This window comes from Monodon monoceros, unplaced genomic scaffold (assembly GCF_005190385.1).
Source record: "Monodon monoceros isolate NGI ecotype Baffin Bay Population unplaced genomic scaffold, NGI_Narwhal_1 Super_Scaffold_18, whole genome shotgun sequence".
NCBI classification, from domain to species: domain Eukaryota; kingdom Metazoa; phylum Chordata; class Mammalia; order Artiodactyla; family Monodontidae; genus Monodon; species Monodon monoceros.
Genome location: NW_021703774.1, coordinates 152,717,578 through 152,744,156, shown reverse-complemented (window position 1 = coordinate 152,744,156; position 26,579 = coordinate 152,717,578). Strand labels below are relative to the sequence as shown.

General features: G+C 48.6%; 2 protein-coding genes across 4 annotated transcripts in view; one reads left to right on the top strand and one right to left on the bottom strand.

Annotated features, from left to right (window-relative positions):
* KIAA0319L (KIAA0319 like) overlaps nt 1-17,072 on the bottom strand; it is a 109,209-nt gene extending 92,137 nt beyond the window's left edge. The window contains exons 1-2 of one of the 2 annotated variants that reach the window (XM_029227879.1): nt 16,980-17,072; nt 12,936-13,102 (exon numbers count right to left, since the gene is read on the bottom strand). In XM_029227879.1, coding sequence (XP_029083712.1) covers nt 12,936-13,074 — 139 coding nt within the window. In that variant the 5' untranslated portion in view covers nt 13,075-13,102; nt 16,980-17,072. Of the gene's footprint in view, nt 1-12,935; nt 13,103-16,647; nt 16,850-16,979 lie in introns of those variants that run through there. The other variant, XM_029227878.1, reaches the window with a different exon arrangement.
* Nucleotides 17,073-17,204: 132 nt separating this feature from the next.
* Nucleotides 17,205-26,273, top strand: NCDN (neurochondrin). Of its 2 annotated transcripts, XM_029231075.1 has the most exons (8): nt 17,205-17,314; nt 17,588-17,655; nt 18,547-18,687; nt 19,794-20,762; nt 21,959-22,200; nt 22,747-22,971; nt 23,360-23,502; nt 24,772-26,270. In XM_029231075.1, the coding sequence occupies exons 2-8, from the start codon at nt 17,623-17,625 to the stop codon at nt 25,206-25,208; spliced, it is 2,190 nt and encodes a 729-aa protein (XP_029086908.1). In that variant the 5' UTR covers nt 17,205-17,314; nt 17,588-17,622; the 3' UTR covers nt 25,209-26,270. The 2 variants fall into 2 exon arrangements, with proteins under 2 accessions (XP_029086908.1, XP_029086909.1); XM_029231076.1 differs by lacking the exon at nt 17,588-17,655 and having other exon boundaries at nt 17,211-17,314; nt 24,772-26,273.
* Nucleotides 26,274-26,579: the final 306 nt, after the last annotated feature.

Genomic DNA, 26,579 nt, shown 5'->3' with positions numbered 1-26,579 from the left:
ACACACCCCGCAAAGGCACACAGAGAAACCCCTAAAGACACACCACACACAGAGGGCCTTCATTCTTTGCCTCTCCCTCCCTCCTGACAGAGGCAGCCGCCACGTGAGACACAAAGGAGTGGGGGCGGAAGAGCTCAATCAAAACAGCTTGGGGAAGGAAAGAAGGGTATGCTCATCAGTGAAAGTCTCCGTGGAAAAGCCAGAAAACCTTCCCTTCCGGCCTGACTATCCTGGGCAAATAACCTTGCTCAAGATCTACTTACCTGAGCTTAGAGGTCAAGCCCTCCCTTAAACCTTTCTGAGAAGGGGTAATATGAAAATTCACCCCATTATTTCAAAAGTGCATTATGAGAAATGTCAGGGTGCAGCTTATACACATACTCTGGGGAGCATAGCTGAGAGCAATTTTGAAAACCAAGCAGTTAGACAGGAAGAGCCAGGAGCTTCTGTCAGGCTGGGACAGGGCCTTTGCAAGAACAGAATATCTCCCTTCTACCAGGTCCAGAGATGGCTGGTGCCATGGCGGCCTCCAGTAACTGAGCAGAGCAAGCAAGCTCTCACAAACAGAACTTCCCCAGCGATACGCCTGAAACTACAGCCTCAGGTTCACAATGGTCATCTCTGGCAATGGAATTCGCAGGATGTAGTTATTTCTATCTGGAATAATCGTTTCCTAAACTTTCTACATTAAGCATGTGTGGCTTTTAAAATCAAAAAAGAAAGGGTTAAAGAGGAAGGGAGGGAGGGAGGGAGGGAGGGAGGAAGGAAGCAAGCTAGAGCAGCCAGAGAGACGGAAGAAGTAGAATGCACAGGCAGAATAGAAGCTTGGCACTGCTTCAGCACAGGGGGCTGTTTTCCTTCAGGCCAAAAGCCACAGACTGACCCAGCAGGATGCAACTTTCACAGGTGGAACCTAGCTCTTCAGCTTCTCTCTACAAGGTTGCTTCATTTATTCTGATTAAGACTCATTCATTCTACCAGGCCTACTTCCATAAGCTTCCAGCTGACTCAGGTTGCCCACAGTTAAGGACAATAAGCACTGAGTTGTATAAAAAAAACAAAAAACAAAAAAAAACAGAGAAGCCCTTTCTTAATAGGCAGAATGGCAGTCCCTTTAAAATTTTAAACCTAAATCTGAAATTAGAGTACAGAAGTAAAATCAAATCAATACAAACTTCCCATCTCCCACATCTGGTAATACGAGTGATTCCCTTTATTACCTAAAAGTGAGAGAATCCATAAGCTTTTACTTTAAATTGCTGCTCGATTAGAATCAAAGCATAACGTTTAAGCCAGTTGGAAGAAAGAAAGCATTCCTAAAAATCCTGTCATTTGCTGGGAGAGTTTTAAAAGGAGAAATGGGATGAGCTACACTAGGCGTCCATCTTCAGGGGCAGAGTCTGCAGTTGGTGGAGCTGGATAGGCCTTGGCCAGCATTCCTCTCTGCTTTTATTTCTCCTAGAACAGCGCCTGTGACAGTTAACTCATCATTCAGGGACATTCATAATTCCATCTCATCTCAGGGTATTTTACAGTTTCCTTTTGTGACTGACCAAAGAAGTTCAAAATTTATATAATTTGGTGCTTGCCTTGCACTGGAACTGTTCACCTGAGGGCCTAAAGTAACAAACCTGATGCAAAAAAGAGTTTCAAGAGCTGACTGACTGGGTATATCTAATACCCATGAAATCACCAGAGGACACACATATACTTCCAAATTGGGGCAAGGGCTGCAGCTGTCGCACTTTTTCCAAATCTCCAGATAACCACCCTCGCTGCTTATTCAGGGATGTGGGTTATTAATGGTGGCAAGAGTGGGCTGGATTGAAAGGAAAGCTGGATATACTGCATTAATAGACAGGGGACTCACCTACATAATTCTTAGCAGATGGTTACTCTATTGAGACCAGCTTGAGACATCAAATTCCCTAGTCTCTTAGGATTCTGCAAGTAAAACTGGGTCTCTCCTGTCACTGAATTACCTTGAGACTCTCAGCCTCTTTGAAGGGAACCTTGATACCAGTAACATCATCCCTCTTGAAGAGAACTTCTGTTCCCTAGTAATGGCCAAGGAATCACTAGACTGCAAGCTCCAAGAGGGCAGAGACCATGTCCATCTTACCACTGCATTTCTAATGCCTAAGATAGTAGGCACCCAATAAATACATTTTGATGGAAGGAAGTAACTCTGCAAGCTACTTCTGACATAAAATCCAAAAAAATGCTATTGAAGTAGCCCCAGGCAAAACACTGCCCTGACTAAAAGACAAAGCCAATCTGGCCTAGCACAAGAGTTTGCCAAACATGGGCATATCATCAGTGTTGGGGGAAGTGAACCAGGGCTGAGGGCCAGATGGTGTCATGGCAGCAGAACAAAGTCCTCTTCCAGAGGAAAAGTATCCCTGGCTGAAGGAGGAAACAAGTAGCCAACAAGCAGTCGTGCTCCTTAGTGGCATGTTACAATTACAGGAGATGCACAACACAGCCCACCCTGTCATGGGCTTCAACCAACCTCAGGCCTGAATGGAGGCCTACTTTCCCTGACAATGCAGAAAGGCCAGCTGCCTACAGTATACTTTAAAAAAATGTGGGGATTGACATCCCACTGGACAGAGGTTTAAAAAGCCAGCAGACACCTCAAACCTACTGCCTACGGGGTCACTTTGGGATAAGACAAGAGTCTAACCAAATAGGATTTTATGTCATCACATCATAATGACTACTACTGACATTTGCTGAATGGTTATTTATGCACCTGGGAGTAGGCTAAGCACTCTGTGTGAACATTCCATTTAATCTCCGTAACAATCCCATCAGAGGCACCGTCATTCTTGTTTCGTAGATGAGGAACCTGATGAAAGGTGGGTTTCAGTAATACCACCCACTATATAATAGAACCAGGACCCAGATACAGGCTTGTCTGACTCCTGAGTCCATGCTCCATGCTCTTGGCCACTCTGCCTCCTGTTTCTTGCTCAGCTGATGAACTAGGTAGGTGGTCAAGACCAATTCTTACAACTTCTCTCTAAAACATATCCAGTAGTGTCTGGAATCAAAAGTGGTTAAAGGATCTTAACCACACAGGCTGACTTTTCTTACGGAAGCTCTTGGATGGAGGATCAGAAAGAAAGTTCAAAGGGCAGGCCCTCAAACCAAGAGCTGTGCATTTTAACCCAAACTGTTCAATACTACTCACCTGAGAATAGATGTCCAAAGAGTAACCACACACACAGTCTTGATCATGTTCCTGCTGATTCCACACAATGTCTGGACCAAGGCCTTGCTTTGGTCCTGCAATTATTCTGTTTTTATAAATTCCTCCACTACTGTATTATTTCCTCTCTGAGGAATTCCTAAGGAGAGTCAATTTAAGACAGCTTTTAAATTGAACTGGATTTACTGCCCAATTATGCCATTTTCTTAACCCTCTTCACTTTATCACACAAGTTAGGAAATAAGTCTGTGTTTGCATAATGTTTCTAAAGGGCAAAAAGAACCCACCAAAATTATAGTTTTCCTAGCTAGAGAGAAGGACTTAAGATGATTCTCTTTTACTGAAGAGTATTTAAGCAAGAGACAATTACTTCATTTCATTGGGAGAGAAGCTAACTTTAGATAATTCTGATTGGTCTTACCGAAGTCAATTAAATTGTGATATAAAAAGATCCCATAGACTTGCTCAATGCTAGCTGAATTTTACAATCAAAAAGCTTGCATGGTTTATGTTAACGACCAGAAAACTCTACCTCCCCCAGCTGCGATATACTCAAGTCATTATCACAATCTGAGGAGACAGGTTTAGGATTAATAATTTATTACCTTCCTGTAGTGCAATGTAGTTAAGAATATAGGACAGTTTGGCAGGAGAAAGTTCCTGCGGAAGGCTCATCGCTATGAGGTGTATTCCATTAGTCATCCACCTTAAATGAGGTGCCCAGCAGATACAAGAAGAGCAGGGATATAATGCCACCCAAAAACTCTCTGGAAAATGCTTTTCTCCTAAAGATAAGACCAATGCATGTTCAAAATATATTATTCTCTTCAACGACAAAAGATACCACTTGGTCTGACTGGTACAACAGGGGCTACAGCCCTCAAAGTACAACTAAAAGGTGGGGGCAAAGGAAGAAAGTGAGTTCAGGTGCCTTCTGTCTGCCAGGGGCAAATGCGAGCAGTTATAAGAACAAAATGAGACTGGCAACTAGTGGAGGAAGACCTCTTGCTAAGCCAGAAGCTGTCTCTGTCCCATCTGCAGTCTCTGTGAGGGCTGAGGGTGATAATTAATCTCTCCCATCCAGAGTTTAGGACTAATGAAAAAAATAAAACCTGGCAGTTAGAGGTAGATGGAGACCAAAATACCATCTTTGTAAGTGTAAGGTGACTGGAGAACATAACTTAGATGTACAATCACAAACGGGCTTCCTAATACTTTCCTACACTGAATTAAACTTACCAATTGGACAAATGCAGGCTGTCTTGGCATGGGCAGACCAGTTAGAGCATGGCAGGGTGAGAATACATGAAAATCCTGAAGACTAGCCATTCCACACAACAGAATTCTTTTCCAATATCACCAAACAGAAAAATCGCTCTTCCATTCACGGAGAGAGTCAAAGAAAGGGGAAAAAAAGAACAAAAATTACCTTCCTGGGAAATGAAGTGCCCACTTAATTGGCCAATACTGAAAAACAGAGTATGAAAGACTGATTCTCCTTAACATGTATATTCCAAGGTGGTCCTATTTCTAGCATTATCTTTAGGTTAACCCAACAAACCTTTATTGCTACCTACTACATGCTATATGTTAGGTATGTAACTATGAGTAAAACAGTTTCATGAAGTAGACACATAAGCAAGTAATCATAGCAGACTTCTGCTCCCAGCCATGATGGAACTGGTACCAGACTCACAATCTACCATAAATGACTACGAAACTGGACAGAATACTTAAGACAATTGTTTTCCATAAGAATATAATAGTCAGTGCAAGATTACAATCTCTGGGAGAAGGGAAACTTGAAGTGAGCCCCATAATTGCCCAGTTCTCTTTTAAGGGACAGCTTCTCAACCACAGCACAGAAAGCTGGACCCCAAACAGAACAGAGGGTTCTCACCAAGCCCAAGGAGCAGAGATCTGAATCTGGCTAGAATTTGAGTAGCAGGACACTGGAGAAGGAGCTGTGAAAAGAGCGGATCCCAAAAGGCTCAGGGCTGGGACATAAAGGCACAGGTTTGTCATATACTAGATGTTACATCGATGAGAAGGAGACAGGATCACTAGAGGTCAAGCAGTGCTGGGGTAGGAGGTAGGAGCATTTTAGAATTCCTGCTCTGCCAAAGTGAAGAAATCACATTAACAACACAGACCAGCAGACACTAGAAAGGCCTTCAGGAGGAAAGACCACATTCTAGGGCAAAACCTACTCTGAACCTCTCCTCACAAAGCCTAAAACCAACACAGTATAATACGGCATAATAATAGAGAAATATATAGACGCTATGAGAACACTAAAGAACAAGTTCAAATCAAGCATTCAGGGAAAGCACCAGAAAGGAGCTTATGTTGACCTGAATCAGAAAACATCAGGCAGGGACTTCCTTGTTGGCACAGTGGTTAAGAATCCACCTGCCAGGACTTCCCTGGTGGCGCAGTGGTTAAGAATCCACCTGCCAATGAAGGGAACATGGGTTCGAGCCCTGGTCCAGGAAGATCCCACATGCCGCGGAGCAACTAAACCCGTGCGCCACAACTACTGAGCCTGCGCTCTAGAGCCCGCGAGCCACAACTACTGAGCCCACGTGCCACAACTACTGAAGCCCACACGCCTAGGGCCCGTGCTCTGCAACGAGAAGCCACCACAGTGAGAAGCCCATGCACCACAATGAAGGGTAGCCCCAGCTTGCCGCAACTAGAGAAAGCCTGTGCCCAGCAAAGAAGACCCAACGCAGCCAAAATATATATATATATATAAATAAAATAAAAAATTTTAAGAAGACCCAACGCAGCCAAAACTAAAAATAAATAAATAAATTTATTTTTTAAGAAAAGAATACATCAGAGAGAATGGTAATGGCATAGGCAGAGGAATGGAGTACTCTGTGGAAACATGAAACGGCACTCTATGAAAAGCGATTTGAATGTGGAAGAGAAAAAGGAGTACAGGATGCTTCAGGGATTTCTACCTAAGTATACGAGTAGAGGTGATCTTCGCACCGCTACAGGGAATAAAGGAGGAAGAGGGGTAAAAGATCGTGAGTTCAGTCTTGATATATTAAGTTGGAGGTAGCTGGGAGACATCCAGTTGGAGATGTGTGACATACAGGTGGCTATGTGGTCTGGGGCCCAGGAGAGAAGTGAATGAACACGTATAGACTTGGGAGTAGTGAGCACACAGGTTACAATTATGGGAAAGAATGAGATTGCCCAGGGAGAGCGCAGAAGTGTGAGACAAGAAAGGGTAGAAACAGAACCCTGAAGAACAAAACATTTAAGGGACAAGCTGAGAAGGAAGTGTGGGAAGAATCAGAAAGTGCGATGCATCAGCTGTGAGGGAGAGCAAAGAAAAGTATGCTGTAACTTAAGGCAACTGAGGAAAGGGTATCAAGAAAGTAGTCAAAGGTGTCAAATGCAGCAGAGATGTTAAGTAAGGTAAAAAGTAAAGGTGTCAAGCTAGGGAAGTCACTGGTTACCTTGGTAAAAGCCAAGGTTTAGGCAGAAGCCAGACCTCACTGGATTCAGAAGAGGACAGAGGTGGGAGAATAGAGACAGCAAATGTGGTCTGCTCATTCAGAAAGTTTCCCTGACTGGGAAGGCTAAGCCAGGAACCTGGCTAGAGGTCCCTCACAAAGAACAGTGCCTGGCTCAATAAACATTTGTTGAATGAATAAGCAATAATAATAAAAATACAACAAATAAATAATCTGTACCCATCTGGTTATTTGACCAGTCCTTGTTTCTAATTGTATCAGTTTGTCTGTCTGCAAAGTGGATATGTATTAGGCCCAAGCCAAGTTCCATTTCCTTCACGAAGCCTTCCCTGATTCTTCTAACCTTCAACAACCTCCTCTATGACAATCAAAAAACAGACAGTAACAAGTGTTGGTGAGGACATGGAGAAATTGGAACCCTAATACATTGCTGGTGGAAATATAAAATGGTGCAGCAGCTGTAGCAAACAAAAAGTTAAACAAAGAGTTACCATATGATCCAGCAATTCCACTCCTAGGTATAGATACAATGAAATATTATTCAGCTATGAAAAGGAATGAAGTACTGATACATGTTACAATATGAATGAATCTTGAAAACATTACCCTAAGTGAAAGCAGCTAGACATAAAAGGCCACATATTGTATGAATTCATTTATATTAAATGTCCAGAATAGGCAAATCCATAGAGTCCAAAAGTAGCTTAGTGGGGCTTCCCTGGTGGCACAGTGGTTGAGAATCTGCCTGCTAATGCAGGGGACACGGGTTTGAGCCCTGGCCTGGGAGGATCCCACATGCCGCGGAGCAACTAGGCCCATGAGCCACAACTACTGAGCCTGCACAGACGTCTGGAGCCTGTGCTCCGCAACAAGAGAGGCCGCGATAGTGAGAGGCCCGCGCACCGCGATGAAGAGTGGCCCCCACTTGCCACAACTAGAGAAAGCCCTAGCACAGAAACGAAGACCCAACACAGCAAAAATAAATTAATTAATAAACAACTTTGAGGAACTAATTCATATTAAAAAAAAAAAAAAAAAGTAGCTTAGTGGTTTCCAGAAGCTAGGGGAGGGAGAAAGAGGGAATGACTGCTGATGGGTATGAGGTTTCTTTTAGGAGGTGAGTAAACTGTTCTGGAATTAAATAGTGGTATTACACCTCAATTAAAAAAATAAATAACCTCATCTAATCTCTTACTATAGAACTCCTAAATTCTACCCATCTACTTACCCCTAAATCTACTGATTTGCATTGCGTAAAATTACTCTCTCCAGTGAGAGAGAGGTTCCTTGAAGACACAGAGCCTCATCAGTTTTCTCCTGGACTACTATTTCATTAGCTTTCTAACAGATATCCTTACCTCTAGCCCTGACCTCCCTCCCCTTTCCATCTTTCTCCCATCCCCACCATTACCATTCTTTCATATTCCAGCAAAAATGTTCTAGAAATTTACCAGTATTACTCTTCTGCTTAAAGTTTTCAATAGCTCCCAATTTCCTAAGGCAATTCTCTCCAAAGTAGAGTTTTTGCTTACCAGAAGTGCACAAAACAAATCATTGGGATATGAAAAGAAAATATTAAAACTATTTATATTTGTTTTGGGCATCTCTCATAAACATAAGACATTAGTACAATGGTGCTTATTATAATGTATAAACAAACAAAAACTGGGGCACATCTTCAACATTTTTTATGGATATAAGTACATAATCAAGAAAATTTGTAGACCATCTGCCTTAAAAGATTAAAATCAAAGCTTCTTTCCATGGCATACAAGATCCTTCATCACCTGGCCACCATCTACCTCTTCAGGAGTTGCCATTCCAGCTTTGCTCTTTGTATTTCAGCAGCACTAAACTGCGTATAGAGTTTCCTTTATTTACCAAGCTGTTTCATAATTTTGTGCTTTTGCTCTCGCAATCCCATTGCCTGGGAATACCCTTCGAATCCTTCAAATTCAACCTTCAAATTTCTGTTCAGGCATCAGTTTCTCTGGAGAGAATTCTTCAGTTCTCCCCCTTCATCTCTAAGCTAAATGCTTCTCTGGTTGCAGTAGCACTCAGGGCATGGTATCCCTCTGTCTTTTCACTTACCACATCATAGTATTTATACATCTATCTCCCTCATTAAACTGGGAGTTCTTCCAGGGCAGGAATTGTGTTGTACTCATCTTTATTTTATTTTATTTTTAATTTTTATTTTTTTTGCGGTACACGGGCCTCTCACCGCTGTGGCCTCTCCCGCCGCGGAGCACAGGCTCCGGACGCGCAGGCCCAGCGGCCATGGCTCACAGGCCTAGCATGTGGGATCTTCCTGGACCGGGGCACGAACCCGCGGCCCCTGCATCGGCAGGCGGACTCCCAACCACTGCGCCACCAGGGAAGCCCTGTACTCATCTTTATTACCCTCATGCTTAGGCCAGGACCAAACTCCTAATAAGTTCTCAAAAATTGGTTCTGAATTGGATTCTTTTTCTCTGTACTCAAAATACTTATTAACTAACTCTGTAATCTATTTCCCAGAAGCAAGGGAATAACAATAAAAGTTTTCATAGCCAATTGTTAGCTTCTGGAGTACATCAGCCTCAGTGACCCTCCTTGGTTTAGGTTTCCAATGCTGGTTCTGGCCCTCTCCTGTGCATGCGCCATATTTAACTCTTCAGATGCACACATTCTTTCTTTAGATGTTAAAATATTTGTGAATATTTTAATCAGATCTTGTTGTTCTCAAAGGCATTATGTCTCTTTAAAGTGCCTTCACATACCCTTGCCTCGATTGTGTTCATTTTAAGCTTTAACTCTCAAACGATAGATTGTGTTGATTTTAATTGTTGATTAAATTATTGTTTTATTAAATTATTTATTTAAATTATTTAAATATTTATTTAAATTATTAAATTATTGTTGATTAAATTGTTGATAGATTGTTGTTGTTTCTCAAAGGACAATTCCCTTATTGCTAAATTATTATTCAGTCAACAAATATTTTTATGGTGCATCTACTACAGGTCAAGCCCTTGGTACTTGCTAGAAATAGCTGGCGTGAGCAACAGGCAAAATCTCTGCTCTCAAGAAGCTGACAATCTATAATAGGAATTTCCAAATTCTTGGGGTCACTTCATGTTTTTCTCCAGATACTGATAATCCCCAGGTCCAAAATGCTATTTTAAGCCATGTAACAATAACGTTAGACAAAAAAATAGTAATTCAATGGCTCACAAGGAAAACACAGAGCATCTTTTATCAAATTGTAATCACTGCTTCCTAGCAGTGGGCTCCAGCACTGAACCCAAAGCTGAAATAAAAAATAAGCCCACTATACATAAGTCAGTGGGTACCTGGGGCTCTCCCAAAGATGGAGAAACTGCTAAGTGATAAACAGGAATGGGGATAATTGGAGAGCTGCTTTGTTTAGTTTTTCAGAATAATTTCTATAATCCATGAGCTAAAGACAACAGCAAACAATCAAGAATGTATTTTATCAGGGAAAACGTAAGAGCTCCGATAAAAAACAAATTCATGAGTAGATAAATACTGACTCAGGCTACCTACAATAGGTTTTTGCTGCTGTTGTTTTGTTGTTGCTTCTTCAGATAGGTTTTACCCCCCCACTTATAAAAAGAGTTAACATGTACCCTGGAAAACACAGAAAAGTATAAAAAGATAATAATTCCACTACTCAAAAAATATATAAACATTTAGTTATATATCTTGTTTCAGACCTTCTATTACATAAAAATATTTTTTTCTTTTCACAAAATTGACACCAATTTTGAATATGAATATGCAACTGTATATCATGCTTTTTCACGCTTAACATTAGGAGCATTTCCCATGTACTTGTTCTTCTAAAATGTGAATTTTTAAGTCAGGTAATATTCCACCATGTGGACATGCCATAATCTCACCACTCCTATTGTGGGGCAGGTTGTAGCAACGTTTTGCAACACAGAATAAATAAGTGTTGATGACTGCTCTCATTCACAACCATCTAAATATGTCCTTGAGGTAAATTCCTAAAGGGGGAATTACTAAGTCAAAGAATATGAACTTTTTAAGGATCTTGATTTATGCCAGAAAGTTCTCTGTTCAAACTCTCCAGCACAATAGGAGGACTATTGGCAGCACTAGATATTTTTACTTTGATTTTCATCAACATGATAGGTTAAAAAGGATTTCTCATCTTAATCCGCAGCTCTTCGGTTAGTAATGAGAATGAACTTTTTTTTTAATGTTTTATAAATCATTTTAATTTCTTATGATACTCTGCTTATGTCTCATTCATTTTTGCTATTAGGACACTGTGTTTTTTAAAAAATTGATGTAAAAGAGCTCTGATAAATTAAAATACATAAAAAAATCTGTCTGTCATGTATTGCTTGCATGTTCCCTCAGTTTGAACACATATGGCTCTTGGCTCTTCCATGATAAAAGCTCCAAACTTTTCCAAAATGGAACTGGTACAATCTAATTCCCATCATAACCACTCCTACCAATACCACCTTTGTACCTTTATACTCAATCTGTTCCTTAGGGTGCTGTCTTGAAGCACCAGGCTCAAGGGATACTAAAGAATAGCCCAGTGAGACCACAGTGCCATGTTTAACCAACTAGCTTGGCAAATACAGAAACACTCAGCAATGCTTCTTCCTCCCCTATACTCAGAATCCCTCAAATAACAAGCTCATCCTCGTTCAGGGCAAAAAAACTGTCTTTGGTCCTCCAAAAGATCACCTGTGGTTGGAAGGCAGCATAGCAGAAGAAAAAAAGCGTGAGCTCTAGAGTAGAAAAAGCTGCGTTTAGATTCCTGGCTCTGTCATGTTCTTGCTGTATGACCTTGGTCAAGTCATTTTGCCTCCCTGGGCCTCAATTTCCTAACTACAAAATAAAACTATCTGTTTTCAGGTTATCATAAGATTAAATGGAACATGTAATGTTTACAACCAGGGGTCTGGTATGTGGTAGGTGAACTTCAAAAAGTGTGGTTTTCCTACTCTGATGGTGCTAAATCAGTTACTTATTTAATTCAAATGATCTTACATAAAATGTTGGCTTGAAATAGTTAGCTGTCCCAGCAAAGCATCATCTGGGTAAAAAACATTTAGGTCAGCTTTCTGTCAACTGCAATTTCCACTGCTATAATTATGCAATCATCAACCACCACCGCAAAACAACAAAAACCCCAAAGCTGATGTTACTGAAATTGTTAAATACAGTAATTACTTGATTCTCAAGATCATGGCCACCAACTCCTTTTGGAAAGCAACAGAAACTTTTCTAATTATGGGGCCAAAAGATGGATCAGTTATCCCAGACAGTGGTCTCTACAACAGAAGTCTTTTGGTCATTGCCCAGAACAGCAACATACTGAGAAGTCATTCTCAAATTGCTGTTTCCTCACATTTCATACTCTGAAAGGTACAATGTCAACAAAAGAATGAAAAGGAAAAAAAAGACAGAAAAAAAGGATATTCTTTGAGATTTAGCCTTTTTGGCACTTTTTCCTGGCAAGAGGTAACAGACTGGTGAAATAATCTCTAGGAGGAAAGCATACTCTATAAAATCTATCAGCATAACCCCATTCTACGGAAGAAGCAAGGAACACATTCTCCCTCTAAGTATAGAGTGTAGATTCCTTCAGGAAAGGAAAGAAAGCCAAGTATCACTTATGTTCAGAGAATTGTACTACACGCTTTAATTATATTATGTTTTAAGTCAAGTTATGAGGTAGATCTTATGTTTCCTTACAGACAATAGGTAACTTGCTCAATGTTTTATAGTTATTAAGTGGAAAGAAACATCCAGCTCCAGGACCCAGGTCCTTGTAACTTTGAAACCTTTTTCTTTTCATTACATCTTCATCAAATCTCAAAATGATCATGCCAATCCTCCTTTATGAGAAATAACCCAGGGACTTCCCTGGCGGTCCAGTGGTTAAGACTCCATGCTTCCACTGCACGGGGCACGGATTCAATCCCTGGTGGGGGAACTAAGGATCCCACATGCTGACTGGCAGCGGCCAAAAAAAAAAGAGAGAGAAAGAACCCAATTTAAATTTTGGTTTAAAACAAAACAGACAAATAAACCCAACAAACTAAGTGTCCAGCTAAAGGATGACCACTTCTGTCAATTAGCAGGTTGCTTTTCTGGCTCCTACTAGTCTTTAAAATGAACTGAAAGACTCACACCGAGTACACTTTTTCAAAAATCTTATATAAAGAAAATGGTACCTGTTGACAGCCACAGACCACTGAAGCAGAAGCAAATATAAAACAGGTACAAGCTTTTCAACCACTTCACAGATGTCTGCCAACAAAATCCTGATAAAATCCAAGAAGCACAGCTTGGCTTGATTCCCAGCTTCTCCATGGCCTTCCAGACAGGCAGAACCAGTCCACTAGAAAGACAGAAAAAGAAGAAATTATATGCCAAGTAATTAATAATTGATTCCTCGAAATGCAGAGTGCTAGAGAGTGTGACAGATTATGGAGAAGGGAATTTTCAAGTTTGTCTTTCACTGCTCATACCTGCCTATAAATTTCAAAGCTGAGCTTTGGCATAGCCTATAATTATCAGGATAAAAACATAGCCAGGGATATGAAATGAATCCACTGTAAAACTGAAACACTTTATATTCCATATTTTCTAATCTAACATCATCTATGTGGAACAATGGAAAGCGTACCAGACTGAAAAAAAAGATCTGAACTTCAGTTCCAGTTCTGCTACTAACAGCTTTGTGACTTTATACAAATACGCTTTCTTTTTTTTTTGCGGTACGCGGGCCTCTCACTGTTGTGGCCTCTCCCATTGCGGAGCACAGGCTCCAGATGCGCAGGCTCAGCGGCCATGGCTCATGGGCCTAGCCGTTCTGCGGCATGTGGGATCTTCACGGACCAGGACACGAACCCATGTTCCCTGCATTGGCAGGCGGACTCTCAACCACTGCGCCACCAGGGAAGCCCAATACAAATACGCTTTCTTACCCATGAAAAGAAGAGTTTAGAGCATCAGAGGTAAACTAATCTGAAGGCTTTTCTAGCCATGTTTTTTAAAAATTTTAATGTGATTGTCTTTAGGCAGGGCATGCACTCTCCAGTTTGCTACTGTCCCCACCACTCTTATCTTTAAATTCTATCCAGTTTACACTTTGATGTCACCTCCCTGATCCTTAGAATCATTAGCAATTCCTGACTTAAATTCATATAGCCATTCAACAAGGATTTACACAGCCCCTATTTTGTACTAGGCACTATGCTGGCTACTCCATAATCTAAAGACCAAATGATTTAGGTCCCTTCCAGAAGATAAAATGACTTTCCATCAGTTTCTTCTCTCTTACACAACTTCCCTATATTGTATAAATTATTATATAAACCTTGGCAGTATTACGAGGATTGACTGAGTTCTGAAGAAGCAATTTAAAAATCTTCTGTCCCGGGCTTCCCTGGTGGCGCAGTGGTTCAGGATCCGCCTGCCAATGCAGGGGACACAGGTTCGAGACCTTGTCTGGGAGGATCCCACATGCCGCGGAGCAACTGGGCCCGTGAGCCACAACTACTGAGCCTGCGCGTCTGGAGCCTGTGCTCCGCAACAAGAGAGGCCACGATAGTGAGAGGCCCGCGCACCGCGATGAAGAGTGGCCCCCGCTCGCTGCACCTAGAGAAAGCCCTCGCACAGAAACACAGCAAAAATAGATAAATAAGTAAATAAATTTATTTAAAAAAAACCCTTAAGCCACAATTTCCTCACAAATGTTTAAAAAAAAAAAATCTGTCCCGGACTTCCCTGGCCACACAGTGGTTAAGAATCCGCATGCCAATGCAGGGGACTCGGGTTCGAGCCCTGGTCCAGGAAGATCCCACATGCCGTGGAGCAACTAAGCCTGTGCGCCACAACTACTGAAGCCCGTGCCTAGAGCACGTTCTCCGCAGCAAGAGAAGCTACCGCAATGAGAAGCCCACGCACTGCAATGAAGACTAGCCTCCCTGCTCGCCGCAACTAGAAAAAGCCCGCGCACAGCAACGAAGACCTAAGGCAGCAAAAAATAAATAAATAAAAATAAAAATCTTCTGTCCTAAATATGCACCTGTCATGCACATCTGGAAAATGGCACAGACTGACAACCCCAGCCCCAGCCAGCACTGTATGGGTTGGATATCAATACTGATTAACACCAGGAAATAGACAAACACACACAGAACTGCAAAACTAAGGTAAAGCCCACCCAAGAAAAAGCTTTCACTGAGCCTTAAGCATCTGAAGGACTTCATCTTTCTCATTCACTTCCATCCATTCCTATTTCTAGCGGTTTGTCATTGTATGTTAGGGAGCAGGGGGCAGAAAGGAAGTGTGCAGGTCAGACACATGCTCAAAAGATTATGAAATGGAGCCTAAGTTAGAAAGTATATGCTGCAACTTTTCCAGCCTCCCAAGATGGAATGAATGAGTGTGCATGTGTGCGTGTGTGCGTGTGTGTGCACGTGTGTGCATATGAATCTTACCCAACACATTTCTGCCTACCACAAAAGGATTTTAAATTCAAGGTGACTCAACACCTGTCATCAATAGTGTGGCAGGTGGGCGATAGAAGCATAAAAGAAATGAATAGGTTTTGAAATGGGAGTAATAAACACCACTGGATTAGCAAGCTGATTAGAAGGGCAATGTCTCACAAACCATGCATGAGAGAGGCAGTTATTTTCATGTGAACTCCCAACCAGTCATTCCTCTGAAACCTACAATTGCCTAAGGGCACAAATCACTGCTAGGGTCCAGTCAAAGGCTTGCTGACCAGAGGCAGGAACAACACCACATCACCAAGATCCAAATGGCTTGTTATAGAATCAAAGGGAAACAGCCCAGGGAGAGAACACACACCTCCACAATACTTGACAAATGAAAATTTAGAAAAGCTTGCAAGAGTTCTGGCATTTAGGGCGTTACAAGTACACCCGAAATAAAAGCACTCTCTGTTACAGCAGCTGTTCAGACAGCGCAGGGGGTAATGTTTACTTAATGCTTCAGGTTGATGGGGGAATGTATCATAGTTCAGTCTGTCAGCTACATATGTGGAACTCCATTTATGTACCCAGAGATAAGATATGTTTGAACAACGACAGAGCAAGTCTGAAACAGCCTATTCAGCTGGTATGAGTAATTAAGAATAAAGCTCTTAAAAAAAAAAAGTCTCAGATATTTGGGAAAGTTACAGAACAGACTGCCATGAATAGCTTTGCTTATATTTGTAGACACTGTTTTCCAAATAGCTGGAAAAATGAACAGATTGTTCTGGGAGGTCGTGTTTCCAATTTGTTCCTAGCTTCCAGTCTGTTCATCAGATAAGAAAGCACAAGGAGAGTCAGCTAATACTCTTCACCAACTGCATCTATCTTCGATTGCGCACAACCACGGTGAGAGGAAAGAAAGCAAAGCTTTCCTGGAATCTCGCCTGAGGTCTTTTCTCTTGACTTCCTTTATTTCACCTTTGTGCTCACTGCAGCCACCACACGACCCCTCGGTAGGGCATAATTTCCAAGTCCTAAATAAGGCAGGTTTCGCATCGTAATTTACACGTAGTGCTCAGCCCCGCCCCCCTTATTCAGCATCAACTTGCTGTCCTGGTGGGGAGAACAAACACCAGAGAGTGAAGCTAGCGGGTAGGGAGGAAGAAGGCCAGCAGCGTCTCGCGGCTGGTCTGTCTGTCTGGGGATGGAGGGAGCCGCAAGACCAGGCCCGGGCCCGAAAGAAGCGGGGTTCAGCCTGAGACTCGAGCTCCGCACCTACAAAGCCAGAAGCAGCTGGCTGCCCTAGCCGGGCCAGGAGCGCCACCTCCGGGTCCCAACACCCGGCCAGCGCACCCCCAGAAACAGCCCGTCCCTCTTGCCCCTCCCCTGAGCTCGTGGTACTCGCCCCGGCAGCCAGCCGCCCCCGGCCACCTACCGGGGCTCAAGGCCACAAAGCGAGGCCCCGGCTCTCGGCGGCCTCCGCCTCCTCCAGGTCCATGGGGTCGGGGCCCCAACCTTCGCTCCCCTCACCCGGGGGAGGAGGAAAAGGAAGAAGGCAATGCGGGGTCCCCACCCGGACAGCTCACTCTGGCCTCAGCCTCCCTGGACAGCGACGGCGGCCGGAAACGCCGCCCCCTCCCACCTCCCGGACTCAACCCGGAAACACACTCTTGATGCTAAACAAGCCCTCCTGTCCCCCCGGAAGCTCAATTCCAGCCGCGAGCCCGAGGGGGAGGAGGGGTAGTGCTGGGGGGTAGAACTACGCACGAGCGAAGGAACCTGCGTCCCCAGGCTGTCGCCTCCCGCTCTCCAGAAGCGGTCTGCACCTTCGCCCGCCCTGCGCGAGCCCCAGGCCCCAGACTCTGGCAATACCCACAAGCAAGATGGCGGCAACGGCAGCAGCCCCTACGGCTTAGCGCCCAGCTGTGCCATTGGCTAGAGCCTGGAGTGAGGCCGCCGCGGATTGGCCGAGAGCGCTGCGGGGGTGGGGGTGGAGCTGCAGCAGCCTGGAGCCGGGAGTGGGCAACGCGGCGTGAGCAGCGGCCCCAGGCTCCCGGAGCACCGCGCTCGGAGAAGACTTCGCCGCTCGGGGCCGCAGCCTGGTGAGCTCAGCCCCCTTCAAGCCCTCCCTTACATCCCAGCCGGGGCCACTTCGAGCCGGCGCCTATCGATGCCGACACACCCCGGGGACCCTATCGCGACTCCATCGCGCCATATCGCGACATCATCGTGCCTTGTCGAGACTCCATTTTGCCACAGCCCTTCTCAATATATAGCTATATCTTTTTTAAAATTTTGCTCTGTCATCTTTGGGGGCTGTCCCATGTCGTGGTTTTGCCGTGATCTCTCCGTGACATAACCGCGCCATCGTGAAGTGTGAGCTCATCGCCGCCCTGTCGTGACTTCATCAATGTCGTGTTGTGACCTGGCTGCGGCGGGACAGGTGGTGACCGTCAGGAACCCTCCTTCCCTTCTCATCTCCCCATCTCAGCTGCCCCTCTTCGATTATCCGGCTTTTGGAGTCTCCGTTGTCCTGGGAGCTACCCGGGACCCCTTCTTGCTTCTCCAGCCCCTGCCGGCGTCCACAGGCTGGTAGCCGGACGGGGAGGGTGAGGAGAGGGAGCGCAAGGGGTTAATTCTGCTGCTGCTTCTGCTGCTCCGCTGCTGCAGCTTCTGCCCGAGGGAGGGAAAGGAGAGGAGGCAAGGAGCCTGCGGGGGCGACTGAGAGCCCTGGCTGGAGGGATGGGGTCTCCAGAGGGCCCTCTGAGCTTTCCCTGGTTAGCACCTTGCTTCCTCCCTTCTGCTGAAGCTTGTCTCCTGTCTCTCCTGAAGAAGGGAGGGGAAAGGAAACCTAGGATGCCCTTTTCCCTCATGCCAGCCTGAGTCCGGATAATCGAACTTCACCCGTGTATGTCTCCATTCCTCCCTGTCTGTCCTCACCACTCCCTCCCTGTACGCCTGGTGGAGGGAAACAAAACCTGGCCTCTGGTGCCAGGGAGCAGCTGAGCAGTGGGGCCAGCCCCCTCCCACCCCCAGGAGACTGGTGAGGAGAGCTGTCCAGCTGAGCAGCAGGATGCATGGTCCTTCTTTCCCACTTTCCGGAGGTGACCTTGGACCAGGGTCCCTTCTTCATCCCTAAGGACTTGAGGGTCCAGCCCCTTAAAGGGGCTCCCCCAAGGGAGGTCAGTCCTGAGGAGTCCATCCCTTCTGATCCTCCCCTCCCTCTGTGCTAATCCCTCCCTCCCTCCCTCCTCCACTCCCTCCCTCCTCCACTCCCTCCTCCACTCCCACCCCTCCTCTGCAGAGGGATGCTCAGTCCCTCTTGTGTTCACAGTTGGGCAAGGCGGGCATCATGGCCTCGGATTGCGAGCCAGCTCTGAACCAGGCAGAGGGCCGAAACCCCACCCTGGAGCGCTACCTGGGAGCCCTCCGTGAGGCCAAGAATGACAGCGAGCAGTTTGCAGCCCTGCTGCTAGTAAGGAACTGACTGACAGTTGGGAGGTGGGAAGGGCTGGGTGGTTGGGCTCCCTAGGAATGGGGTCAACAAGTCCCCAAGGATATATAGGTGGTGTTGGTAACCCTGGAGGCACCAAAGAAGGCCCAAGGCACCTACCTGTGGACTCATTTTGGCTCCCCTGCGTATGGGAGCAAAGGGGAGAATGGGGGTGAATAAAGCTTGTGGCCCTAGGAGCCTTGGAGGAAGCTGAGTGGGTCTGCTCTCTGGGGCGTCCCAGAGCAGATGGGAGCTGACTCATAGGGTTGCAGCAGCAGGCAGTAACTAGTGCAGAATACCTGAGGGCTGGGGATGTTTGTTCTGGAGGTGGAGAGAGTAGCAGACTGGAAGTGACTGGGAAGGGGTCCTAGGGGATGGCCAGGATGCGTATGTAGGTTGCGGGTGAAGGATCTGGTTCGGGGCTTAGCCCTGGAGGAACCCAAGCTGGGGACAGCAGAACAGGAGCTGCAGTGCTGGGAAGGGGTGGGGGGGGGGATGAAGGGAGGAGGGAGTACAGCCTGCTTGTTTGCCATGGCAACAGGGAGAAGGCTCCAGAGTCAAGGGCTCACACTGCAGCAGAGGAGGTGTTTAGGTGAAATGTAAGGGGAAATGTTTTGACAGGCAGAGCGGCGAGACACAGGAGCCATTTCCCCTGAGAAGGTGGCGGGAGTGGATCAGAGACTTCTCTGGAGAGAGCAATTAGGGAGGGACCCCAAATCCTTGGAGAATTTTAAACACTGAGTTCTAAGCCTCTTCCAACTCAGGATGTGTTGGACATCAGGAAGAATTTAGCTTAGACATCAGGAAGAACTTCCCAACTAACCAGGTAATGAAACAGTAGAGTGAGTAGTTGAGGAGGACCTGACCTCCCTTCCACAGGGATCACAGATGAGGGATCCCAGAGGTCACACCTGTCTGCCTCTGGGGAGAAGGAAGGAGCTGGATGAAGTGATCTCTGGGAGACCTCCTGACCCCAGAGTGAATCTTGTTATATAACCTAGTCCTGCTAATGGTCAACCCCCAGAGTGCAGGGGACAGTCTTTGCCACCCCTTCCTTTCATCCTGCTGATAGCATATACCTCCCTTAGGTGACCAAGGCAGTCAAAGCAGGTGACATCGATGCCAAAACTAGGCGGCGGATCTTTGATGCTGTCGGCTTCACCTTCCCCAATCGTCTCCTGACTACCAAGGAGGCACCGGATGGCTGCCCCGACCATGTTCTCCGGGCCTTGGGTGTGGCCCTGCTGGCCTGCTTCTGCAGTGACCCTGAACTAGCTGCCCATCCCCAGGTCCTGAACAAGATCCCCATCCTTAGCACCTTCCTCACAGCCCGGGGGGACCCTGACGATGCTGCCCGCCGTTCCATGATTGATGACACCTACCAGTGCCTGACAGCTGTGGCAGGCACACCTCGTGGGCCCCGACACCTCATTGCCGGTGGCACCGTGTCTGCCCTGTGTCAGGCATACCTGGGGCATGGTTATGGCTTTGACCAGGCCCTGGCACTCCTGGTGGGGCTGTTGGCCGCTGCTGAGACACAGTGCTGGAAAGAGGGGGAGCCTGACCTGCTGGCTGTTTTGCGGGGCCTCAGCGAAGATTTCCAGAAAGCCGAGGATGCCAGCAAGTTTGAGCTCTGCCAGCTGCTGCCCCTCTTTCTGCCCCCAACAACTGTGCCCTCTGAATGCCTCCGGGATCTGCAGGCCGGGCTGGCACGGATCCTGGGCAGCAAGCTGAGCTCCTGGCAGCGCAACCCAGCACTGAAGCTGGCAGCCCGCCTGGCGCACGCCTGCGGCTCCGACTGGATCCCAGCGGGCAACTCCGGGAGCAAATTCCTGGCCCTGCTGGTGAATCTGGCATGCGTGGAGGTGCGGCTGGCACTGGAGGAGACAGGCACAGAGGTGAAAGAGGATGTGGTGACCGCTTGCTATGCCCTCATGGAGTTGGGGATCCAGGAGTGCACCCGCTGTGAGCAGTCACTGCTTAAGGAGCCACAGAAGGTGCAGCTTGTGAGCGTCATGAAGGAGGCCATCGGGTCTGTCATCCACTACCTGCAGCAGGTGAGGGTGCAGTGCCCCACCCGAGGGGGCCCAGTGTGGGAGGGGGAGCCAGAAGGCAAGGGAAAGGGGGCAGTGAAACCCCGAACCTGGGTGTATGGGGAGACAGAAGACGTTCCTACCTACCTACGGAGGGCTGATCCTGCAGCACTCCAGGGAGTAGTGTGTGGCCAAGCCTCCCTCTCCCTCCCTGAGCCTCCACACAAGCACCATACCACACGCCATATGTGCACTCCCATCACAGTACACACACGCACACACACAACACAGAAACCTCCTACTCACAACCCTCCCCCTGGTCCACACACACGAAAGTGAAGCAGTCTGTTCTGTTCAGTCTACAGCATGGCCTTACACACACACACATACAAACTTGTAACAGTACAGGGAAAAGGAGCAGGGCTGCCTGCTTCCTGTCCTCTGTGGCCGGTCTGCTAACTCCATTTGATCACCTGCCCCAACATCCCTCCTGCCTGAGAGTCCAGCTCTCCTGTCCTGCAGATGTTCCCTCAGCACTCCGGTCTCTTTTTTTTTTTTTTTTTTTGTGGTACGCGGGCCTCTCACTGTTGTGGCCTCTCCCGTTGCGGAGCACAGGCTCCGGACGCGCAGGCTCAGCGGCCATGGCTCACGGGCTCAGCCGCTCCGCGGCATGTGGGATCTTCCCGGACTGGGGCACGAACAGTGTCCCCTGCAAAAGCAGGCGGACTCTCAACCACTGCGCCAACAGGGAAGCCCAACACTCCGGTCTCTTTAGTAGCCTGCTCCAGCTGCATACCCCACACACCGTGCCAAGCTCCCATTGTCTCATTCTTTCTGATTTAGCCCAAAGTGGGGCTTCTCTCCTGGCCTCCCATCCCAGGTCAGAGCCACTGTAGAGGGAGTGTTTTCTTAGCTTTGGACCTGTGAGTCTCCTTCTAGCCTTGAGATGCTTTAGAGGCTGAGTCCCAGCGAGTGCAGGGGCATGTTGTCTAAAGTCCAGTTCCCTCAGCAGGCATGCCCTGAGGGCCTGCTCTGTGCCAGCCCCCGGTTGAGTGTGTCCCAACCATGCGCTGGCTTCTGGGTACACAGGGCCTGCCTTTGCAGGGCTCACAGGCCAGCATTCCCTTCCACTTGTGTTATTCCTAGCCTGGCCGGCATGCGGGCCAGGCAGGGGAGGTCCTCTGGTCCTGCTCCATCTCAGGGGAGCCCTTTGGCAACAGGTGGGGCCAGAGAAGCAGAAGGAGCCCTTTGTGTTTGCTTCCGTGCGGATCCTGGGTGCCTGGCTAGCCGAAGAGACCTCATCCCTGCGCAAGGAGGTCTGCCAGCTGCTGCCCTTCCTCGTCCGCTATGCCAAGACCCTCTACGAGGAGGCCGAGGAGGCCAATGACCTCTCCCAGCAGGTGGCCACCTTGGCCATCTCCCCCACCACCCCGGGGCCCACCTGGCCAGGGGATGCTCTCCGGTGAGTTTGTAGTTATGGTCTGTTCAGCCAGAATGTGCTAAAGGAAGGAGTAACACGGATACCTCCCCTCTCCCCACACTGGGCTGTGCTGGGCTTCCTGACGGGGGCCTGAGGTGTGGTAGTATTTCTGTTTGTTGGGGGTGGGGTGAGGGGTTGTTCCCTCAGGACACCTGGGCTTCCTAGTCTCACCTGCCAAACCCAGGTTACTCTGTAAAGAGAGAACTGCTATTGAGCACCTGCTGCCCGCCAGGCATTTTACTGTACCCTTTACCATCTTGATCTCATTTGGTCCACGCAGCAAATCTAGGACAGAAGTCTCATCCACATCTTCAGGATGAGGAAACTGAGACTAAAGGAGGTTAAAGTAACTTACCCACACTCACAGCCCAAGTTTGAGCCCAGGCCTGTGCTCTTTCTGCAGTGCCTACAAAGATGTGTTTTCCTTCTCCCCTACTTCCCTTTCTCTTAGATGGGGTGCCCCCCCAAAAAGGGAATCCTGGTGCCTTCATTTCTCCCCACACACATCTGTCCCTTCTACACCCCCAGGCTCCTCCTGCCCGGCTGGTGCCACCTGACAGTCGAAGATGGGCCCCGGGAGATCCTGATCAAGGAGGGGGCCCCCTCACTTCTGTGCAAGTACTTCCTGCAGCAGTGGGAACTCACATCCCCTGGCCATGACACCTCAGTGCTGCCCGACAGCGTGGAGATCAGCCTGCAGACCTGCTGTCACATCTTCCTCAACCTTGTGGTCACTGCACCGGGGCTGATCAAGTGAGGCCGGGGAGGAATTGGAGGAAGCAGGGGTCCTGCTCAAACTTGCCCCAAATCTCGGTCTCCTACTTTGCTTCCCTGTGCCCATCGGTTCCTATTAGTGTTAGAATGAAAGGGTCTCAGAATGGAAGAGAGAGCCACCCCACACAGGGATTTGGTATATGTGGAAGCCCTCTGGGCATGTATGTCTACCTGCTCCAGCCATAACCCAGTCTCTGCTCCCCAGATGCCACGGATGGGGCCCAAAGTTAACTGTTCACCCTGCTGCCTAATTTCTTGCCAAACCCTGGCCTGGTAAAGCTGGGAGCCCAGCATCCCAGGTTTCCTCAGGGCTTGGTCTGGCTCCACTAATCTCCCGCCTCCCATCTTTCGCTCCCTTTCTCCCCAGGCGAGATGCCTGCTTCACTTCTCTAATGAACACCCTGATGGCGTCGCTGCCCGCGCTAGTACAGCAGCAGGGGAGGCTGCTTCTGGCTGCCAATGTGGCCACCCTGGGCCTCCTCATGGCCCGGCTCCTTAGCACCTCTCCAGGTAAGCCCTGGGGACCCAGTCCTAACAGATGGAAGCAGAAGACCTGGGTGGACCTGCTGTGTTCTGGGCATAAGTCATCGTTTTCTGAAATTCTGAACAGAATTTTCCAGTCAAGGAAATCTCTGAAGTGCGCCTCCCTCCCCCGCCCCACCCCACCCTTCTTCCCCAAATGATAACGTTTTCTTCCTTCTGAAGCCTTTTAAGGCAAGGTCTGGTGGGTGTAAGTACAGGCCCGCTCGAAGGCACAGGCTTAAGCACCTGGAATCCCCAGCAGCCCAAGGAATCTGAATTCTGTGTTTTCAAGGTGGAGCCGCCCCCTCCCAGGCCTTGAGTCAGAAACATGACTTTTCTCCATTGAGGTTTTTCTGTGCTCGGCACCGCACCTCGTGACAGGCTTCGGTGCTCCTGTGCACTTACCTTCCCCACCTCCCACCTCACTCTGGCTGCATGCGGTAGGGAGGGGCATCCGCTTCAGCCCCCTGCCAGCCCTCTGTGTCTCCCACTTTGGCCGTGGGTGTCTGCTTGGGTCCCTCTGTCCCTGCCTGTTCCCTGTACCCCATCTGTCTGGTTGGAGGAGCGGCACAGATGCCTGGGAACAGGGTGTAATGAGCCTGTACCCTCAGCTGCCTCTGTTCCCTGTGTGTGGGGGCCCCAGTAGGGTACCTGGCAGCTGGAAGGGGAGCACGTCCCAGTAGACCAGGAGCTCCCCCCTTCCCTCTAGCCCCTGAGCTCCCTCAGATCCAGGCTGCATGTCCACAGCCCCTGAGTAGAGCCACAGTGCTGGTTTACCCACAAGTGCCACCAGGTTAGCCTAACAGCCCCGGGAGAGCATCTGCAGTGCAGGGGCCGAAACCCTGCAGGCAGGCGAGCCAAGCCTGGACCCCAGCCCATGGTCCCCTCTGGCACCCTCTTCTGGCCTGAGAATCAAATTGCTGCACCCTCCTCAGCCTACAAAGTGCGAGGCCCAGCGGAAGCTCCCATCACTACTCAGGCTACAGGAGGGTCCGACCACGAGGCAGTGTCCCAAGATTATTACATTTCATTCTCACGACAGAGTTCTAAGATTAGCACTCTTGGCCCCATTTTACTAGTGAAGAAACAAGACCCAGAAAAGTGAATTAACCAAGGTCACACACTGAAGTCAGAGGGAGGGTTTGAACGCAGGCAGGCTGATTCCAGGCTATGCTTCGGCTCCTGAGTATGCCCACCAGGAAGGGAAGGGGCTGGTGAGGCAGCTCGTTCATGCCCCCCTCCCTCCTTGCCTTCCAGCTCTTCAGGGAACACCAGCGTCCCGAGGTTTCTTCGCAGCTGCCATCCTCTTCCTGTCGCAATCCCACGTAGCACGGGCCACACCTGGCTCAGACCAGGCAGTGCTGGCCCTGTCCCCCGACTACGAGGGCATCTGGGCGGATCTACAGGAGCTCTGGTTCCTGGGCATGCAGGCCTTCACAGGCTGCGTGCCCCTGCTGCCCTGGCTGGCCCCCGCCGCCCTGCGCTCCCGCTGGCCACAGGAGCTGCTCCAGCTGCTGGGCAGCGTCAGCCCCAACTCTGTCAAGCCTGAAATGGTAGCCGCCTATCAGGGTGTCCTGGTTGAGTTGGCACGGGCCAACCGGCTGTGCCGGGAGGCCATGAGGCTGCAGGCAGGCGAGGAGACGGCCAGCCACTACCACATGGCTGCCCTGGAGCAATGCCTGGCAGAGCCCTGAGGGGGCATCCACTGCGGACAGACCCGGGGGCAGGCGGCAAGGGAAGGAGGGAGGAGGCATCTCCCCTGAAGCCCCCAAGTCGGACCCTCTCCCCCAACTTCCCCCCGCTAAACATCCCAGCTTTCTGGCTTTTCCGAGGGTGAGGGCATGGTGCCCATCCTTCAAGTGTAAGGAACTGCGTCACGCCCCCTGGGCCCGCTCAGGGGCAGGGATTGGCTTGGAAATCAGCATGGCTGTTCCCGCCAGGCCAGGGGAGGTTGGAGCAGCCCGCAGGGAGGGCGGCACTAGGTGTCATTGTGCCCGATGTCTGGCTCCCTCGCAGGAGGGAGGCCCCCAGATGGGACAGGGCTGGCAGGAGCTGGCTGCTTCAGCCCATGTGCCCTGCCGGCCAGGGCGTGGGCTCCCCTAGACTGTGGTGCCCCTCTGGACTTCCAGGTCCACGTCCTTTAAATTGGCCATTTGGTTCTTGCCCTTGGCCCCCTTGGGCAGAGAGCAGGCTCAGGCCGTTGACATCACAATTCTTCCTATCAACTTCAGTGACCCAGGGTCTGAACTGCCCCAGCCTTCCGGGGCAACCTGGGGCAGACAGCCCTGGTGGGGGGGTCGGGAAGCCTTCCACCTGAGCTTCCTTGAGGGGACCCAGGAGCCCTTGGATCCTGGTCTCTAAGCTTTTGTGTTGTGTTGCAGCAGAGTGACAATGAGGGTTGGGGAGTTATTTATTTTGCCTGCCCTTTTCCCTGCTTGGACACCTGAGCATCTGATCCCTGTCCCCTTGGTGCCACATGGCCTGGCTGGAGACAGGAACCGAAGGGATGCTTACCCAGAATCCGCATGTTTCCCTAGTGACTGCACCCCATCACCATCCTAGTGCCTGGCTTTAACTCCCACCCCTGCTTGTGATTCCTCTCTGCAGAGAGACGCGACTGGCGGCTCCAGCAGGGACTACCTTTCTTATGAACCTGATCCCTTGCTTCCCTCTCCCCTTCCCTCCCCCAGTGCATTCTGTGATCGCCCAGTTCAAAGCTGTGCACATGTGGACACTCAATAAATGTTCATTGGTGACAAGATGGCTCCTGTGTGGTCTGTCCTGCACCTTCTTCCTTCCAGGCCCCAGCAGCTCACAGCACACATGCCCTGCGAAACACACTTCACAAGTGTCATCTCATTCAGCCCTCCCAAGTATCCAGTGAAGCAAGCATCATCCTGATTCTCCAGGTGAAGAAACTCAAGCAGGGGTAGGTGATTTGTTCAAGGTGTTACAGCCAGTACGTGCCAGAGTCAAGGCTCCATGCGGGCCATCCAACTTCTCAGCCCACACGCTTCAATGCCAGATCAGGTGACACACTCATATGTCGATGTGGCGAGGCCTCT